The sequence below is a fragment of the Neoarius graeffei genome, chromosome 9, assembly GCF_027579695.1.
Source record: "Neoarius graeffei isolate fNeoGra1 chromosome 9, fNeoGra1.pri, whole genome shotgun sequence".
In the NCBI taxonomy this organism is placed as follows: Eukaryota; Metazoa; Chordata; class Actinopteri; order Siluriformes; family Ariidae; genus Neoarius; species Neoarius graeffei.
In genome coordinates, this window is record NC_083577.1 from 12,040,053 (window position 1) to 12,061,783 (window position 21,731).

General features: G+C 40.5%; 1 protein-coding gene across 2 annotated transcripts in view; it reads left to right on the forward strand.

The window, feature by feature from the left end:
- The window catches only part of vwc2l (von Willebrand factor C domain containing 2 like), a 156,137-nt gene that overhangs the window by 99,895 nt on the left and 34,511 nt on the right, over positions 1 to 21,731 (forward strand). For both annotated transcript variants that reach the window (XM_060928593.1, XM_060928594.1), the window contains one exon: positions 6,149 to 6,278. In XM_060928593.1, the coding sequence (XP_060784576.1) occupies positions 6,149 to 6,278 (130 nt within the window). The remainder of the gene's footprint in view (positions 1 to 6,148; positions 6,279 to 21,731) is intronic.

Here is a 21,731-nt window from a genome sequence, read left to right on the forward strand (position 1 = left end):
ATTCAAGTCATTCAAGCCATGACATTACTTCCACCATGCTTCAGAGATGAGCTGGTATGTTTTGGATAATGAGCAGAGCCTTTCTTTCTCCACACTTTTTCCTTTCCATCACTTTGACAGAAGTTCATCCTGGTTCCAGAGCTCTTGTAACTCATCTCTGTATATCTTTGTGAATTCCAATCTGGTCTTCTGATTCTTACTGCTGATGACTGGTTTGTATCTTGTGGTTTGGCCTCTATAGTTCTGCTCTCACTGTCCTCTTTGAATGGTGGATTGTGATCCCTTCACCCCTGCCTTGAGCCTAGATATTTAAAACTATTACTTGTTTAAACAATTGATTTAACAGAGCCCCCCTGGGCAACAACAAATACTTGTCAGTCATATGTTCGAATATTTTTGATCACTTGAAAAATGGGTGGGTTCAAACAATAGGTGCCATGTCCTAAGTTATGTCTGGATGCAAATATCAGAAAATACAAGTTGAAATTTTGATCTCTTGTCTTAGTTGTCTTTTGATCTCCAACCCAAATATCTTCAGCCTACAGCAAAACAAAAGATTTGGCTTTGGTGTTCTAATATTTTTGGAGGGAACTGTGTATGAATAATGATGCGATTTTTGTGGTTAAAGCAGAAGTTTGGATTTTTTTAACCAGAACGTATGAAACCATGTTATTCATTAGAATAACGTTCTTAGGGATAAGCAATGTTAAACATCTAGAACTGTTTATTGTATATTGAACCATTTATAAGTCTGTCATTTCCATTTCCATTTGAGAGTGCTCTGTGCACATTTTGGCTGCTGCTGATCACCGGAGCTTTTTATTTTTCTTTTTTTTCTCCCTTTGTTTTTCTTTCCATGTTTGGAATGTTTGATGTTTGTTTTTTTTTGTTTGAATGTTTTGTCCGCCAGTTGTGGCATAGCGCCGGACCTAGTTTTGGGCATCAGTTTCCTTTGGGCCTTGGTCTGCTGTGGGTGAAGCCTGTGCTCCTCGCTATGGACCACAGTGAGCTCATTGCTCTTTTAACATCAGGGTTGTCCAGTGCTCTGTGTGGCAGTGCTTCTGTGCTTGGTGCGGTGTTCTGAATGATGTAGCCCGATGACATCATGGTGGCTGTGCAGGTGGTTTGGGACATACCAGCGATCTGTGTGGCAGCGCTTCTGTGCTCACTTTGTGGATCCATAGCATGGTGTTCCGAGTGATGTTGCCCTGCGGCGTCACAACAGCTGTGCAGGCAGTGTAGGATTTATATTTGTGCATCTTTTGGTGTGACTGTGGGTAGCTATGTCATTGGAATTACATCCTGATCCATTTTTGGTGGACTCCCCCACCCCCAAAGTGACCTTGGGCATGAGAAATGTGCTATATGAATTGAACTTATTATTATTATTATTATTATTATTATTATTATTATTGGCCCTTTATGAAAACTCTGTAAAGCTCTGATGTAGAACACGTTTAGGAAGAGAAGAAGCTATAACTCTCTGAAGAACCCCTGAAGAACTCAGTGTATTCACAGAGCACTTACTGGAAATATGTGTGATTAGTCTGAGGTCTACTTTACATATTAAATACAACCCTGATTCCAAAAAAGTTGGGACAAAGTACAAATTGTAAATAAAAACGGAATGCAATGATGTGGAAGTTTCAAAATTCCATATTTTATTCAGAATAGAACATAGATGACATATCAAATGTTTAAACTGAGAAAATGTATCATTTAAAGAGAAAAATTAGGTGATTTTAAATTTCATGACAACAACACATCTCAAAAAAGTTGGGACAAGGCCATGTTTACCACTGTGAGACATCCCCTTTTCTCTTTACAACTGTCTGTAAACGTCTGGGGACTGAGGAGACAAGTTGCTCAAGTTTAGGGATAGGAATGTTAACCCATTCTTGTCTAATGTAGGATTCTAGTTGCTCAACTGTCTTAGGTCTTTTGTCGTATCTTCCGTTTAATGATGCGCCAAATGTTTTCTATGGGTGAAAGATCTGGACTGCAGGCTGGCCAGTTCAGTACCTGGATCCTTCTTCTACACAGCCATGATGCTGTAATTGATGCAGTATGTGGTTTGGCATTGTCATGTTGGAAAATGCAAGGTCTTCCCTGAAAGAGACGTTGTCTGGATGGGAGCATATGTTGCTCTAGAACCTGGATATACCTTTCAGCATTGATGATGTCTTTCCAGATGTGTAAGCTGCCCATGCCACACGCACTAATGCAACCCCATACCATCAGAGATGCAGGCTTCTGAACTGAGCGCTGATAACAACTTGGGTCGTCCTTCTCCTCTTTAGTCCGAATGACACGGCGTCCCTGATTTCCATAAAGAACTTCAAATTTTGGTTCGTCTGACGACAGAACAGTTTTCCACATTGTCACAGTCCATTTAAAATGAGCCTTGGCCCAGAGAAGACGTCTGCGCTTCTGGATCATGTTTAGATACGGCTTTTTCTTTGAACTATAGAGTTTTAGCTGGCAATGGCGATGGCACGGTGAATTGTGTTCACAGATAATGTTCTCTGGAAATATTCCTGAGCCCATTTTGCGATTTCCAATACAGAAGCATGCCTGTATGTGATGCAGTGCCGTCTAAGGGCCCGAAGATCACGGACACCCAGTATGGTTTTCCGGCCTTGACCCTTACGCACAGAGATTCTTCCAGATTCTCTGAATCTTTTGATGATATTATGCACTGTAGATGATGATATGTTCAAACTCTTTGCAATTTTACACTGTCGAACTCCTTTCTGATATTGCTCCACTATTTGTCGGCGCAGAATTAGGGGGATTGGTGATCCTCTTCCCATCTTTACTTCTGAGAGCCGCTGCCACTCCAAGATGCTCTTTTTATGCCCAGTCATGTTAATGACCTATTGCCAATTGACCTAATGAGTTGCAGTTTGGTCCTCCAGCTGTTCCTTTTTTGTACCTTTAACTTTTCCAGCCTCTTATTGCCCCTGTTCCAACTTTTTTGAGATGTGTTGCTGTCATGAAATTTCAAAATGTCTCACTTTCGACATTTGATATGTCATCTATGTTCTATTCTGAATAAAATATGGAATTTTGAAACTTCCACATCATTGCATTCCGTTTTTATTTACAATTTGTACTTTGTCCCAACTTTTTTGGAATCGGGGTTGTATTACTATTACATATACAATAACTGAGCTTTCTATTCAGTGACTGTTTATACTGCGACATTCCTCACATTTTCATTGTGATCTCATATTTAAATAGTAGTCCTGGATATGACTTTAAACTGCAACCGATGGTGAGTTTCAGGTCCGGGAGGACTTGAGTACTGGGGAAAGTGGAGTTACCCTATACAGTGGTGCTTGAAAGTTTGTGAACCCTTTAGAATTTTCTATATTTCTGCATAAATACGACCTAAAACATCATCAGATTTTCACACAAGTCCTAAAGGTAGATAAAGAGAACCCAGTTAAACAAATGAGACAAAGATATTATACTTGGTCATTTATTTATTGAGGAAAATGATCCAATATTACATATCTGTGAGTGGCAAAAGTATATGAACCTCTAGGATTAGCAGTTAATTTGAAGGTGAAATTAGAGTCAGGTGTTTTCAATCAATGGGATGACAATCAGGTGTGAGTGGGCACCCTGTTTTATTTAAAGAACAAGGATCTATCAAAGTCTGATCTTCACAACACATGTTTGTGGAAGGGCATCATGGCACGAACAAAGGAGATTTCTGAGGACCTCAGAAAAAGTGTTGCTGATGCTCATCAGGCTGGAAAAGGTTACAAAACCATCTCTAAAGAGTTTGGACTCCACCAATCCACAGACAGACAGACTGTGTACAAATGGAGGAAACTCAAGACCATTGTTACCCTCCCCAGGAGTGGTCGACCAACAAATATCACTCCAAGAGCAAGGCGTGTAATAGTCGGCGAGGTCACAAAGGACCCCAGGGTAACTTCTAAGCAACTGAAGGCCTCTCTCACATTGGCTAATGTTAATGTTCATGAGTCCACCATCAGGAAAACACTGAACAACAATGGTGTGCATGGCAGGACTGCAAGGAGAAAGCCACTGCTCTCCAAAAAGAACATTGCTGCTTGTCTACAGTCTGCTAAAGATCATGTGGACAAGCCAGAAGGCTATTGGAAAAATGTTTTGTGGACGGATGAGACCAAAATAGAACTTTTTGGTTTAAATGAGAAGCGTTATGTTTGGAGGAAGGAAAACACTGCATTCCAGCATAAGAACCTTATCCCATCTGTGAAACATGGTGGTGATAGTATCATGGTTTGGGTCTGTTTTGCTGCATCTGGGCCAGGATGGCTTGCCATCATTGATGGAACAATGAATTATGAATTATACCAGCGAATTCTAAAGGAAAATGTCAGGACATCTGTCCATGAACTGAATCTCAAGAGAAGGTGGGCCATGCAGCAAGACAACGGCCCTAAGCACACAAGTCGTTCTACCAAAGAATGGTTAAAGAAGAATAAAGTTAATGTTTTGGAATGGCCAAGTCAAAGTCCTGACCTTAATCCAATCAAAATGTTGTGGAAGGACCTGAAGTGAGTAGTTCATGTGAGGAAACCCACCAACATCCCAGAGTTGAAGCTGTTCTGTATGGAGGAATGGGCTAAAATTCCTCCAAGCCAGTGTGCAGGACTGATCAACAGTTACCGCAAACATTTAGTTGCAGTTATTGCTGCACAAGGGGGTCACACCAGATACTGAAAGCAAAGGTTCACATACTTTTGCCACTCACAGATATGTAATATTGGATCATTTTCTTCAACAAATAAATGAGCAAGTATAATATTTCTGTCTCATTTGTTTAACTGGGTTCTCTTTCTCTACTTTTAGGACTTGTGTGAAAATCCGATGATGTTTTAGGTCATATTTATGCAGAAATATAGAAAATTCTAAAGGGTTCACAAACTTTCAAGCACCACTGTAATCACCATTGCTCCCAGGTCCGCTCTGACCTGGAATGGTAGCACCCACCTGGGTTCCAGCTATGGGTTAAATAGTACATCACCAATAAGGCGCTGGCAACAGGGCGCTTTTCAGTGCAATGTGGCAGATGAACCCAACAGGGTCAAAGGCACACCACCAGATGGCTTGCGGAAGAGCCACTCAAATGGCCAATGGATGGCAAGTCTCGGCAAGTCAGTTGTCACTGCGGGGTAACTTCCATACCTGTCAGGTCTGTGGCACTTTTGTGCACCACTTGGCATCAGGTCTGGAGATCCAGAGAAACAACACCATGGGGCATGACATCATTTATCTTACCTGAATGTGCAAGGCGCTTTGTTAGGAGAGGAGATAGGCCATTCATGCCATCGCTGCGGATGACTCTGTCACTCTGGTGCAGGCCTTGTGGCCCATCTGCGTTTCTGTTTCTGTGCATCCAGTCATCATCGCTAGCAATGGACAGCCACTGCTGCCAACTTTACATATCTGTTGTACAAAAGTTTGCACCCTCTCCATATTTTTTAATGGTGTGTGTGTGTGTGTGTGTGTGTGTGTGTGTGTGTGTGTGTGTGTGTGTGTGTAAGAAAATTAAAAGAAAAAAACATTAAAATTTCAATAGGGGCTATTTTAAAAGAGTGTTGATTAACAGTAACTCTGTTAACAGTCCACCCTGTTTTTGATTATTTTGCTATAACAGCTATAGGCCCGGTCCCACAATACCAATAACTATAACTACAACTATAACGATAACTATAAATAAATTGGTCTCCTGCAGTTTATATAGTTGGTGGTCATACCAGACCCATAATGATGCCTATAGCCCAGGCCTGGGTTTATCGGCATCAGTGAGATTGCTTCTGGAGTGATTTTTCCAGACCTGGACCTGATCTGATAAAACATCTGACCAATCAGGTCATTGTTTAAACCAACAACCATGTACATTTATTAACCTGAGTGACAGGACCAACCAATATTATAGTCATGATTATAGTTGTGGTGTGACTGCTCTAGATTGGAACTTAATTCAGGCAGAGGTATAGTCATAGTTGTAGTTATAGTTATCAGTGTTGTGGGACCGGGCCCTGTGACATGCAGTTTCTTTGAAGGTATGTAAACAAGAGTGTGTATGAAATATAATGTCCCATGATAATCTTTTACAGCTGTGTGTGCGTGTGTTTCTCTGCAGCCGTCTCCGTGTGAGTGGTGTCGCTGTGAGCCGAACAGCGAGGTGCACTGTGTGGTGGCCGACTGTGCCATTCCTGAGTGTGTTAACCCGGTGTATGAGCCGGAGCAGTGCTGCCCCATATGTAAAAACGGTAAGGCAAACTTCCTGTTTCATTCAACTGCAGAGGAAAGACATACAATTCCCAGTGGGATTCCATAAAGCATTATGTTTCTGCCTGGATCACAAAATCCATCTTGAGTAATTATAATTATAGGTAAATAGAGTCACTTGCTACAGCATGTACCGTATGGTCTAATGCTGCATATACTGTACATGATGTCGTTGCCATGGCAACACTGTATATCACAGCACAAAATGTATCAGGACAATTAGTTCAGATTGGGGTTGCTGAGGATATTCCATGGGAAACATTACAAACTAGGTGATTTGACACCTCATATGTCCATAATTTAAGACAAATATGGCTAGCCATTCAGTCAGGACAGGGCGGCACGGTGGTGTAATGGTTAGCGCGGTTGCCTCTCAGCAAGAAGGTCCGGGTTCGAGCCCCGTGGCTGACGAGGGCCTTTCTGTGCGGAGTTTGCATGTTCTCCCCGTGTCTGTGTGGGTTTCCTCTGGGTGCTCTGGTTTCCCCCACAGTCCAAAGACATGCAGGTTAGGTTAACTGGTGACTCTAAATTGACCGTGAGTGTGAATGGTTGTCTGTGTCTATGTGTCAGCCCTGTGATGACCTGGCGACTTGTCCAGGGTGTACCCCGCCTTTCTCCCGCAGTCAGCTGGGATAGGCTCCAGCTTGCCTGCGACCCTGTAGAACAGGATAAAGCGGCTAGAGATGATGAGATTCAGTCAGGACAAAAAGAAGAAAGAGTAAAGCCCTATTCAGACTGGATTAGTTTTACGTAGGGGAGGGGCCATGTATTTTTTTTTTTTATAACTCTGTGTGTGTGTGAAGTTTATGCTATATTTTATATTCTATAATTGTAGTTAATGTGGCATGGTGGTGCACTGTCGCCTCACAGCAAGAAGGTCCTGGATTCGAGCCCAGTGGCTGGCGAGGGCCTTTCTGTGTGGAGTTTGCATGTTCTCCTCGTGTCTGCGTGAGTTTCCTCTGGGTGCGCCGGTTTCCCCCACAGTCCAAACACATGCAGGTTAGGCTAATTGGTGGCTCTAATGCCATGTACACACGTAGCCGGGTATTTTTAAAACCGAACATTTTCCCCCCCTCCATTTATAAAAATGTTTTATCCACACCACCTCGTCTTCGAAAAAAATCCCTTCCACACATAACCAAACATCTGCGTTTTCAATCACATTCATAAGCATTCCAAACCTGTAGATGGCATTATTTCCCCAAATCCTACCCCCTAATCACATCGCCTGTGCTCTTGGAGCAGTAGTTGGGCTTCTAAAATTAAACATGTAAATAGCACCTGCACAATAATTAACGCTTTCAAGGCACTACTCCGATCCATTACTCTTTAGCTAGCCGCACACTACGCCGATTTTCAGTGTACCGAGCCAACTGAAGTCGCGAGTCAGGCGTAAAGACTAGTTTTTGATGGTACCGACTCATCTCACAGCCGATTCGAAAAACTAATCGGGAGCCAGACTGATCGGCGAGAGTCGCTAGCAATAGCCAATCATATCTTTCGCATATAACACGTGACATCATTAAACACAATTTCTAGCGCGAGAAATACGTGTTGGTAGCACCTAATGCAGGTATATACTGTAATTCCATAGACTGAAGCTTTATCCATAGACACAGTGGGCTGGAAAGCCACTCTGCTCAAGTTGTGTGGCTGAATTCCAAATCGCTTTAACTCCCCTATATAAGTGCACTATTTAAGGTTGGAAATAATAGCTCATGCAGCCTAGATAGTGCGCTACATATTCCATGTTGTGTCATTTGTAATTCAGCCTGTAGCATCTTCAAGTGTTGGATTTAACAGTAACTATATCCAATAGCCAATCACAAAGCTATTAAGTTGTCACGTGTCGCTTCAATCGCGACTGCACTCGTCAACAGTCAGGGGATATGTGCGTGCCCTGTCGGGAGTCGGCTCTGAAATGGGTCGGTTCGGTACCGCGTGGATCGCCGTAGTGTGTGGCTAGCTTAAGTTCATGCTTAATCTGGCTTCTGCAGTAAACTGACGTTTGACGTCAGGGCAGATTTGTTGTCATTTTTTTGGCGCAGATTGTGACATTCTAAAACGCAAACCTCCGGTTATCTCTGTCTACACGAAAAGGCATACACGGAGTTTTCAAAAATCTTCACTTTGCCCGGAGTTTTTTTAAATATTCGTTTTTGATGTGTTTTCATGTGGATGACAGGCCAAAACGTAGAAAAATATCTTCGATTTAGCAGATACCCGGCTACGTGTGGACAGGGTCTTAATTGACTGTAGATGTGAATGTGAGTGTGAATGGTTGTTTGTCTCTGTGTGTTAGCCCTCCGATGATCTGGCGACTTGTCCAGGGTGTACCCCGCCTCTCGCCCATAGTTAGCTGAGATAGGCTTCAGCTTGCTCGCAACCCTGTAGGACAGGATAAGCGGCTATGGATAATGGATGGATAGATGGATGGCTAGCCATTCAGTCAGGACAAAAAAAAGGAAGAGTAAAGCCCTATTCAGACTGGATTAGTTTTACATGGGGTAGGGGAGAGGCCATGTTTTGTTTTGTTTTTTTTAATGACTCTGTAAGAGTGTGTGTGTGTGTAAAGTTTATGCTATATTTTATATTCTATAATTGTAGTTAATGCGGCATGGTGGTGTAGTGGTTAGCACTGTCGCCTCACAGTAAGAAGGAACTGGGTTTGAGCCGAGCAGCCGACGAGGGCCTTTCTGTGTGGAGTTTGCATGTTCACCCCGTGTCTGCGTGGGTTTCCTCTGGGTGCTCTGGTTTCCCCCACAGTCCAAAGACATGCAGGTTAGGCTAGCTGGTGGCTCTAAATTGACCGTAGGTGTGAATGTGATTGGGGTTTGTCTCTATGTCTCAGCCCTGCAATGATCTGGTGACTTGTCCAGGGTGTACCCTGCCTCTTGCCCATAGTTAGCTGGGATAGGTTCCAGCTTGCCTGCGACCCTGCACAGGATAAGCGGCTACATATAATGGATGGATGGAATTGTCGCTTAAAAAAAATAATAAAAACAAGGAAGGAGTCTCCAGTGTCAGCACTTTAAAGTACAGGTGTAGTATGTCCCTGATGTGGGAGGAATACTGAAGGCGGGAGATGATGTTAACACACAACTTTATTTTCACTTTCCTTATAGTTTTTCAGCTCTGCTTTGCTCATTCACACGCACACACACACACTACACAGACGTGCTCTGGTCGGGAGAGATCCTCTCTTCTTGCTCTCTTCCTCCTTTTCTATCTTCCATCCTCACTGCAAAACACACACAGACACAACATTAATTGACAACAGGTGTACTGACTTTGCCACTCACCTTCCCTGGCCCCGCCCTCCATTCACAAACCAACGCCTGGCCACACCCCTGCTGCCACAACAGGTAAAGCTGTAACTTTTCTGACATCTTCAGAACAGAGGAGTTTTGCAGTTTCTCAGTAACATGACAACTCTGACGAATATTGTTTATGCTGCTACAATGTACATGAAAACAGGAACTAACATTTTGCAATATTAAATGTCCAGTGTAACTCTAAGGGGATAAAAAGCATTAAAACTAGAAACTGTAATTGATGTAATCGATTTTGCGTCATCACACAACCCTGTTGTCGATTATTTTCTTATAACTACAGATGATGTGTTTTACTTCTTACGTAACAGTAGGATTTAAAGGTTATGAAGGTTTGGTATTTGAAATGCACACAAACACAATAAAACAGAAAAGGAGAAAAAAATGTCAGCATGGAGTGATTGTGTAACACTTATCCTCCTACACAGCCCGTGAATGACAGTTACAAATATACAAACAGCTGGATGTTAATGTGGTGTATTGATGAAGCGCATCGCTGACAGATACAGAGGGAAACGAATAAGATAGCCTTGAGCAGTGTGTGTGTGTTCACATAAATCTACACAGTTGACTACAACCTAGAGAAAGTATAGCTGCGATTAGTTCAGACTAACAGAATATATATATATATAAATGCTGAATTATGGCAGGAATCATTACACTATCGATTGAGGCTGTGGTGAGTAGGATTAATTAGCCTATAGAGAGCACTCCTTCTCTGACATCCTTGTCAGCAAAGATCCAAAATTAGAAATATTGGATTCCAATACACAGCAAGGGTGAGAGAGAGAGACAGACAGACAGAGAAAGAGAACGAGAGGGAGTAAGAGAGAGACAGAGAGAGAGAGATGGACAGACAGACAGAGAAGGACAGAGAAAGACACACACAGAAAGACAGAGAGAGAGAGAGACAGACAGACAGAGACAGACACAGAGAGAAAAGGGCAGACAGACAGACAGAGACAGGCAGAGAGAGTGAGAGAGAGAGAGAGAGAGAGAGAGAGATGGAGGGGCAGACACAGACAGACAGACAGATGGATGGACAGAGACAGAAAGGCAGGCAGAGAGAGAGACAGAGAGGGAGAGAGGGGCAGACAGACAGACAGAGAGGGAGGAAGACAGGCACAGACAGGCAGGCAGAGAAAGAGAGAGGGGGGGCAGACAGACAGACAGACAGAGACTGAGAGGCAGGCAGGCAGAGAGAGAGAAAGAGAGAGAGAGAGAGGCGTGACTCAGCTGAGCCATTATCTGTACACAAGGAATCGAATAAAAGGGGCACAAAGAGCTTGAAGTTTTTTCGCACCTGAATGGAATCCGGTAATCCTGAGGCTGGGAGTTTGATGATACAATATCAATATTGTAATGAATTAAGTCATGATGCACTTTTCTGACATATAGCTGGTATCATGAAATATTTTAACCTTTTTAAAATATTTTTAATAATTACAATTAAGTGAATCTGATTTAACATGTTTGAAGCCTCAAAGCAGCAGATTTTCTGTTGTTTGCTGTGGTTATGTTAGACATGTACGGGCAGAGTGTTGGCTCAAGTTGAACTTGATTCAACTTTCAGAGCATAACCCCATGCATAAACCCAATCATCAGGATTAGTGTAGTGTATCCTCTGAGCACTCCTGGACTAAAGATGGGATTCTCATGACAGCAGTGTGTCCTGGACCCAAACTGAATGAGCTTTTCTCTCTTATTTTACTTTCCTCACCCTCCAGTCCCAAAGCTGCTAACAGCAAAACTCTGTTACTGATATCCAAGTTTGTTTGGTTTTTTCATTGTTGTACATTATGTTATGCTACACATCACTTAAGAATGAGACAGAACTTTGTTTGAGTCAGGGAATTATTATGGTCTGTTGTGTTACGCTCTGCCGCTTCGCTTTTACAATGCGAACCCTGTCTTTTTGTGCTGACAGATTGTTTGTTAAATTATATATATATTTGTTAAATTATATGCCTTGATACATAATGATAATTGCCACCTATTAATACTCATATATGAGTGATTCCACGCTTATGGGTACTGAAATGGGGACATGAACTTATTTTTAAAAATTCACCTAAAACCATTTCTTTTTTTTACCATCAGGTCACAAAACATGTAATCTTTAATGAATGATATGTTAAAAGATAACTTTAATTTTCTGAGAGGTAATAAAAACATATTTATATGCCAAAGTCAGAACGTAACAGAAGTGTTGTGGACATATATATTCTCAATTTTAACAATGTAGAATTACTTTTTGAAACATAGGAAGGTGATGTTTTAGCAAATATAATTAATAAACATGTGTAGTAGAATAAACATACACATTCTTTCAATAAGATTAACATGGTATATAGCTAGATTGTAATTAATTTGTAACAGACGCGAGATGGACAATCGTAACAGAAGTAATGTAACAGACATCATTTTGGAACTCATAGGCTTGAGTTTGGCATATAAATATGTTTTTATTACATCTCAGAAAATTAAAGTTATCTTTTAACATATCATTCATTAAAGATTGCATGTTTTGTGACCTGATGGTAAAAAAAGAAATGGTTTTAGGTGAATAAGTTCATGTCCCCATTTCAGTACCCATAAGCGTGGAATCACTCATATGTCAAAAAAATAATGGAATTGATTTCTCTATGGCACATTTAATAGGATTCCAGATGTAGATTTTAGTCCCTAATGAACAATTCAGACAGTAACAGTGGTGAGGAAAAATTCATGAAAATGTAAAATCCTGCAAAAAAAGTGAGTCCGTCTCTTCTCACTGGCGTCTGAGACTTTACCTGTCTGTAAACTAGAACAGAAAGAAAGACAAGAAGACGATGAAAAAGAGGCTAAGCATAAAGTAACGTAATGCTAGCGCAATATTACTTTGGCAGCAACACTAAAAAATGTCATCATAGCAAATGGATCTTAAATATTGTCAAATTTACCTCATATTTCTTAAAATGAACCAAATATAAGATTGTAAAACTTTTCTATTTCTAGACATTTTATTACTCATTTCTATTTTGACATAGTCTTGCTTTAATGGCATAAATTTTGCTAATTTGAAGGATTTATTTCAAAAAAGAAGAAACATGATCAGTCAACAGAATCGATTTTAAACTTGAAAAGAGTAAAAAAGTCTAGAAATAGGTTTAGCAATCTTATATCTTTTGATTGTAATGTAATAAGAAATACTGGATACATTTAGTGATATTAAAGACATTTCACCAGATGTCATTCTTTGCAGCGTAGGAGTTAAGTTCTGATAGCTTTCTTGGTCAAATCCATCATTTTGGTTTAACTGTCTTGATAGTGTTTTCTTTCAGAGTATTTCTAACATGGCAATAAAGAGGAAAGACAAACAGTACTGTGCTGAAAAGGAAAAAATTTGATTATTTCCTTTTCAGCACAGTACTGTGTATATATATATATATATATATATATATATATATATATATATATATATATATATATATATATATACAGTGGTGCTTGAAAGTTTGTGAACCCTTTAGAATTTTCTATATTTCTGCATAAATATGACCGAAAACATCATCAGATTTTCACACAAGTCCTAAAAGTAAATAAAGAGAACCCAATTAAACAAATGAGACAAAAATATTATATTTGGTAATTTATTTATTGAGGAAAATGATCCAATATTACATATCTGTGAGTGGCAAAAGTATGTGAACCTTTGCTTTCAGTATCTGGTGTGACCCCCTTGTGCAGCAATAACTGCAACTAAACGTTTCCAGTAACTGTTGATCAGTCCTGCACACCGGCTTGGAGGAATTTTAGCCCATTCCTCCATTCAGAACAGCTTCAACCCTGGGATGTTGGTGGGTTTCCTCACATGAACTTCAGGTCCTTCCACAACATTTCGATTGGATTAAGGTCAGGACTTTGACTTGGCCATTCCAAAACATTAACTTTATTCTTCTTTAACCATTCTTTGGTAGAATGACTTGTGTGCTTAGGGTCGTTGTCTTGCTGTATGACCCACCTTCTCTTGAGATTCAGTTCATGGACAGATGTCCTGACATTTTCCTTTAGAATTCCCTGGTATATTTCAGAATTCAATGATGGCAAGCCATCCTGGCCCAGATGCAGAAAAACAGGCCCAAACCATGATACTACCACCACCATGTTTCACAGATAGGATAAGGTTCTTATGCTGGAATGCAGTGTTTTCCTTTCTCCAAAAATAATGCTTCTCATTTAAGCCAAAAAGTTCTATTTTGGTCTCATCCATCCACAAAACATTTTTCCAATAGCCTTCTGGCTTGTCCACGTGATCTTTAGCAAACTGCAGACGAGCAGCCATGTTCTTTTTGGAGAGCAGTGGCTTTCTCCTTGCAACCCTGCCATGCACACCATTGTTGTTCAGTGTTCTCCTGATGGTGGACTCATGAACATTAATATTAGCCAATGTGAGAGAGGCCTTCAGTTGCTTAGAAGTTACCTTGGGGTCCTTTGCAACCTCGCTGACCTTTACACGTCTTGCTGTTGGAGTGATCTTTGTTGGTCGACCACTCCTGGGGAGGGTAACAATGGTCTTGAATTTCTTGAATTTCTTCCATTTGTACACAATCTGTCTGACTGTGGATTGGTGTAGTCCAAACACTTTAGAGATGGGTTTTGTAACCTTTCCCAGCTTGATGAGCATCAACAATGCTTTTTCTGAGGTCCTCAGAAATCTCCTTTGTTCATGCCATGATACACTTCCACAAACATGTGTTGTGAAGATCAGACTTTGACAGATCCCTGTTCTTTAAATAAAACAGGGTGCCCACTCACACCTGATTTTCATCCCATTGATTGAAAACACCTGACTCTAATTTCGCCTTCAAATTAACTGCTAATCCTAGAGGTTCACATTCTTTTGCTACTCACAGATATGTAATATTGGATCATTTTTCTCAATAAATAAATGACCAAGTATATTATTTTTGTCTCATTTGTTTAACTGGTTTCTCTTTATCTACTTTTAGGACTTGTGTGAAAATCTGATGATGTTTTTGGCCATATTTATGCAGAAATATAGAAAATTCTAAAGTGTTCACAAACTTTCAAGCACCACTATATATATATATATATATATATATATATATATTTTTTTTTTTTTTTTTTTTGTGTGTGTGTGTGTAGGCACTGCCTAAAAGCAGAGCTCCTAATGAGTTTATGAACAAAATATTTCCAACAGCACAAAATCAACCTGAACAGAATAATAATATTATAGCACCATGAGTCAACCATCAAATTGTGCTGTGTCGTGTATTTCACCTCAATAAATCACTGCATTGTCTTGTGACAGTGAGACCAATAATGAGATACACATCACAGTTATGAATACATATTTATTCTTTTCTTTGACACCACATGCCATGCACCAGAAACAACACCACCACATTTATTGTGGTGTGACTCTGCTGGGTGCCTGGTGGACAGCAGTGAACTAGCGCTTTCACTTTACAGCATTACTGGATGTGTCAAACAGTTGCCTGGTTTCATCAGTCACATCCACACGCTCGCCATTAGGACTAATTACCATGCACCTGTTCCTGATTAGAGCACAATCACAGTGCATGCATATAAGGACTCTCAGTAACACACAGACTTTGTGAAGTATACACTCTATTCCCTGCATCTAACGTTACCAAGCCTTGTATTTTGTATCACTTTTCTGCTTTTGACCCTGTTTGTGTTTTTGGATTGTGAGTATCATATTTCCTCTGATATCCTGTCTGTCCCTCACTCCACTACTGCCTGTTTTTCGACTCTGCCTTTGTCTCCATTTTGGATCTGTTTGCTTGCGTGTTTTCAATAAAACTCTTCCTGTGATTACATCCATCTATTGCCCTTACATGACAGAAACTGTCAACTGTCCAACAAGCTAGTGGACTAATAAAACTCTTTTAACTTGTTTTATATGAAAATGTCATGAATATTTTCTGTAAATTGTGTTCATAAATAATCCTAGATTATTTTTTAAAAAGCAAATTAAAAATATGGATAAAAACCCATCTAGCTTATTTAAATAAAGATACAGATTTCATTGTCCAGTGGTTGTTTTTATGAGATACATTGCCTTGCACTTACGATCGGGTTCCCTGTGGTGGTACATGTACGTTATATGGTCATGAAAGCCATCAAAAATCAGGCTTATATATTAACATATTCTCTTAAGTAAGGAACTCCGCTCAGCTCTAATAATAATAATAATGGCGGCACGGTGGTGTAGTGGTTAACACTGTCGCCTCATAGCAAGAAGGTCCTGGGTTCGAGCCCAACGGCCGGTGAAGGCCTTTCTGTGTGGAGTTTGTATGCTCTCCCTGTGTCCGTGTGGGTTTCCTCCAGGTGCTCCGGTTTCCCCCAAAGGCATGCAGGTTAGGCTAATTGGTGCCTCTAAATTGACCGTAGGTGTGAATGATTATCTGTGTCTATGTGTCAGCCCCGTGATGACCTGGTGACTTGTCCAGGGTGTACCCTGCCTCTCGCCCATAGTCAGCTGGGATAAGCTCCAGCTTGCCTGTGACCCTGTAGGACAGGATAAGCGGCTACAGAGGATGCATAATAATAATAATAATACGCTAAAAAGATGGCAGGTCTATACCTGAATGTAATTACAATTTTGGTGAATTATACGTTTCACTGAGTCATCAAATCTACGAAAGTAACATAAAACCATGTTGTTTCCAAAGGCACCTCACTACATCTATATCATATAATTTATATTTTATGTCAATTTCTATTTCTACCTATTGTTAGGAAACAAAAGTAAGTTCATTAAACCCATTTTTCTGGAATGTTTTTACTTTTTAAGTCTTTTTCCCAGATAGTGTTTAATTCTAAAATAAAAATGAGACAGGCAAAATTATTTACCAATTTTAAGAATTATTTTTTTTATTCTTGACATTATATTAATAAACTTAGGTGTGTTTTATTGTAGGCGGCACGGTGGTGTAGTGGTTAGCGCTGTCGCCTCATAGCAAGAAGGTCCGGGTTCGAGCCCCGTGGCCGGCGAGGGCCTTTCTGTGCGGAGTTTGCATGTTGTCTGCGTGGGTTTCCTCCGGGTGCTCCGGTTTCCCCCACAGTCCAAAGACATGCAGGTTAGGTTAACTGGTGACTCTAAATTGACCGTGAATGGTTGTCTGTGTCTATGTGTCAGCCCTGTGATGACCTGGCGACTTGTCCAGGGTGTACCCTGCCTTTCACCCGAAGTCAGCTGGGATAGGCTCCAGCTTGCCTGCGACCCTGTAGAACAGGATAAAGCGGCTAAAGATAATGAGATGAGATGGGTGTTTTATTGTAATCTTATAAGGAAAATTCTGAAATAAATCTACCCTTATTCAGGATATTTTCATTTTCTATTTTTTTTCCTGTTTTTATTTTGACTTTTTTTTTGAGGGGGGGTGAGTGAAAAAATGTGAAAATGGGGGGGTTAACTACAAAAAAAGATGTAGTATCTTAGCAAGTAAAAATATATTTTTTAAACATATATTTATTTCTTTTTGTTTTATTGTGTTTAAACAAATCCAAGATGATCTAAGATGATAAATTTTTCAACATATTTGTTCATTTGGGGCAGCATGGTGGTGTAAGTGGTTAGTGCTATTGCTTCACAGCTAGAAGGTTCTGGGTTCGAGCCCAGCAGCCGATGGGGTCCTTTCTGTGTGGAGTTTGCTCTGGTTTATGGTGTATATATGTGTTATATAATAAAGAGAAATACTAGATCACATTCTTTTTATTCAAGAAAAGCATATTTTAAATGTGTGTAATCTGGGAAATTTGAGTTGATTACAAAAAAATCCTCATCCAGGAGCTGCGTTTAAAAATAAAGACACGAGAAAGCCTCGTATGTTCTAACTGTAGCTGTAAGATCAGTCAGACGCTGCCTTGGAGCACAACTTGACCTCTGAGTTCTTCGACAACAATCATCTGACTGCTATAAGGAATGGAAGGTAAACAAGACATTGTTGGCCATGTAATTCCTCACAAACACACACACACACACACAGCCTGCAGCTAGTTGCGGGAGCTAATGCGGGCAGACAGGACACAGTGGAACACTCACAGCGGTGGTATTCCAGGAGAACGTATCAGAACCGCTGCCTGAGGGAATCAGTCACTTCACGGATTCTCACAACATGAAGAGAAACGAGGGTTCAAAGCTTAACTCTAAAGCGTTCCGGCGTGTCGATAGGCCTTTACCAGAATTAATTTCCCACTTCCCAGATAATCTTATTAAGTCTCGCATCAATGCATCATGAGAGGGGAAAAAATATACATCCGGTTTTTAAAAAATGTAAGAAAATGAAATATCGTCTCCACCTTCATCAGTAATCGATCTGTTCACATCTAAAGAAGCACTGCTCTCTGATGGCTTACCGCAAGCTGTGGTTTAATCAGGTGGAGATTGCATTGGTGAGACAGCGAGCCAGACAGAGAGACACGTTGAGAGTCACTCACCACTGCAGGAGTGGAGCTAACAGAAGATGGATACCAACATGGAGGATGCCAAGCCTCAGTCAGTCAAAGCATTCACATGTGGCAGCATCTTCTACTACAGCTCCATTCCTCATTTCCTGCTGTGTATTGCTCACATCATCTTCATTGGCTCATCATATTTATACACTGCTGAATTCTGGATTGTGATTGGACAGAAGGGGTTGATTAAGTTTCTAGGACAGTAACTCTGTCAATAGTGCAGCTACAACATACAAAAATACAATACATATTTATATTAATGTTCTTGTTCTAATGCGTTATATCTATAGACCCCTTGTACATGATGTCACACATCACGTGGTAATTCCACCTGGGGGTCAAAGAGACCGTCTTTTGTGAAAGCAAGGCTTAATCTGTCTTCAGTATGGTTCATTTTTGCGCTGTTTTTGGTTGTTCAAATCGAGAAAAAGATAAAAGGTATTACTGTCTCCCCGCTATGAAGAAAAATGTTAACAAAGAGAAGGAAATGCTTCAAGAACAACGAAGAAATGAGTGGTTAAAGAGAATACAAAGAGAGGAGCTAAGCCTGAAAACTCCAGAGAAATTCATGATTGTTTTAATTTTTTTTTGTTTGTTTTTTTTTTAAATAGAAAGTCGTAAGTGAGAATGGAAAAGTTTGCTTAAGAATCTCATTTTATTTTTTCTGCTCGCATTCAAGTTTGCTTCTTCATGAAAGTGTATAATTTTCTTACAGGTGAAGCAGTTTCCTTATTTGACACGGAAAACCCAGATTGGTTTCAAACAACTCGGACATAACTCAGTAAACAAGAGAGAGCACAATATCCCCCATTGGCAACTATATCTATGCTATAAGTGCTTAATACACCCTCATGAAATTGTCAAAGTACAAGTTTGGTAATCAAGGGCCATAACTCTGGTAAAATGCGACTGAATTGAATGAAATTGCAATGTGTAGTACCGACATATAACAAAGAATCCTGTCAAGTTTTGTGAAATTCCTCCAAAAATTGTGAGAGGAGTTGATTTCAAAAGGTGAGTACCCTTCCCGGGACGGACGAATGGACGGACATCGCCCCGACATTATCCCCCTTCGGGCCTTTTAGCCAGCAGGCGATAAAAACCCAACAAGGAGTGACACACAATATATCCTAAAAGAACAGAAAAGATTAAGAGCAGAGAGTGCTGTAGGTTTGTTTCTGTTATCAGAGGAACCCAGTCCTGTGCAAAATGTCACCATGGAGCCAGAGCATAGTAATGAACCTACAGTTCGAGAGAGTTCTACACAAACACACTGAACTTTATGAGCTGTATGCATGTGAAATGGAAATAAATCGACTAAAGCAGAAAAAAACTATTTTGGATAAAATCGTTATTGTCCGTTACACACTTACGGTCGCAACCTGTGTGACTTAGTTATGCCTTTTGAATAGAGAATAAATGAAGAGGGAACTGAACATTAACTGTTTACTGAAATTATTATTGCAAGGGTGATTATAGTTATTATGTGACTATAGCTGCAACTGGAATGTGCTGATTCTGTGAGCGTTTGTAATTATTGCACCATCCACTATTAGATAAAATTAAAATAAAATCTTACAACATGGTTTGAAAGTCTAGAGCAAGATATTTTGTTATTTAACAAATAATAATGCTTCAGATATTGTTTTAACAATAATAAGTATCAATATATAAATGATAGAGTGCAGATAGCTGTGTAACTAGATGTCCATGGAGTTGCTGAGACATGGAGGGGTGGGGATACCATCGAACCCACAGTTCAGGTAGGAGTCCTTTGAGAGTAAATGTTTTGGCTTTCATAACATTCTGTTCCCAAAAGCTGATGTCGGGAAAAAGTCTTTACACAAAGAAGGTTTTCTTGGTTTTGTAGGGTTTTTTTTTTTTTCACTGTTCTTCCATGTTGGGACTCTTCAGGAAAAAGAAGGTATATTCCAACATGTAGCTAATGGTAATGCTTGGCCACAAATCTGCACCGTCACTCCAGTCATTTCGAGGAATTTTGTACGGATCATAACCGCTAATAAATTCTAATTTCCATGTATAGCTATCATTCGCTTCTTCCTGACTATAAAAGTAATCCAGTAGTCGAACTTTTTTAGCTGTACTTTTCTTCAGACAACAGCAACAGAGGCTGGACATCTTTCACTTGGCTTCAGTATGTGAACAGTATGGAAACAAAGTTGGCTTGTCCCCCAGGCATAGGGTAGCGACAGTTGCTAATGTAAACGTGACATCAGTGCAAGGGGTCTATAGTAACTGCAGTGTAGTAAGCAAGTATAAGACGAGTGCAGAGAGAGTACCGTATATGAATCAGTACTTTATATGATCTATACTGTCTGATTATACAGCCCAAATCACAAGTTGGGACATTACACATGTTGAAATTGAAATAAAATCTGAAAACAATGATTTAGAAATAATCTTTGACCTGTATTGCACTCAAAACAATACAACAGCACATTATTTGATGTTTTACTTCATGGATTTTATTTAAAAGGTGTTTAGGAACTGAAGACACCAAGTGATGAAATGTTTCAGGTGTTATTTTGTCCCTGCAAACAGGTCTTAAGGTATGTAACAGTACAGGGTTGTCATTGTCATGTTTTTCATTTCAAAATTCTTCACACATTCTCTATTGGGGACAGAGGAGACATGGCATCTTCTTCCACAGCCATGCCTTTGTAAAGTGTGCAGAATGTGGTTTTGTATTATCTTGTTGAAATCAGGGTGGCACGGTGGTGTAGTGGTTAGCGCTGTCGCCTCACAGCAAGAAGGTCCTGGGTTCGAGCCCTGGGGCCAGCGAGGGCCTTTCTGTGTGGAGTTTGCATGTTCTCCCCATGTCCACGTGGGTTTCCTCCGGGTGCTCCGGTTTCCCCCACAGTCCAAAGACATGCAGGTTAGGTTAACTGGTGACTCTAAATTGACCGTAGGTGTGAGTGTGAATGGTTGTCTATGTGTCAGCCCTGTGATGACCTGGCGACTTGTCCAGGGTGTACCCCACCTTTCGCCCGTAGTCAGCTGGGATAGGCTCCAACTTGCCTGCGACCCTGTAGAAGGATAAAGCGGCTAGAGATAATGAATGAATGAATGAATGTTGAAATCTCCCTGGAAAAGATGTTGTCTTGAAGGCAGCATATGTTGCTCCAAAATCTCAGTGTACTTTGGTGCATTAATGCTCCATCACAAAAGTGTAAGTTACCTTTGCCAAGGGCACTGACACACCCTGGCTTTTGGACTTGTTCCTGGTAACAGTCTGGATGGTCCTTTTTGTCTTTGGTCCGGAGCACACAGCGTCCATTTCTGACACAAAAGACATGGAATACTGATTCATCTGGCTACAATACGTGTTTTCACTGTGTTGGTCCATCCCAGATGCCTCCGAGCCCAGAGAAGTTGACGGCACTTCTGGACACAGTAAACATAAGGCTTCCTTTTTGCACAGTAAAGTTTTAACTGGTGTTTGTGGATGTAACTCTGTATTGTAGCTTAACAAAGGTTTGCCAGAGTAATCCTGAGCCCATGTGGTTCTATCAGCTATAGATGAATGACGGTTTGTGATGCAGTGCCATCTGAGGGATTGGAGATCATGGGTGTTCAGAATAGGCTTGAGCCCTT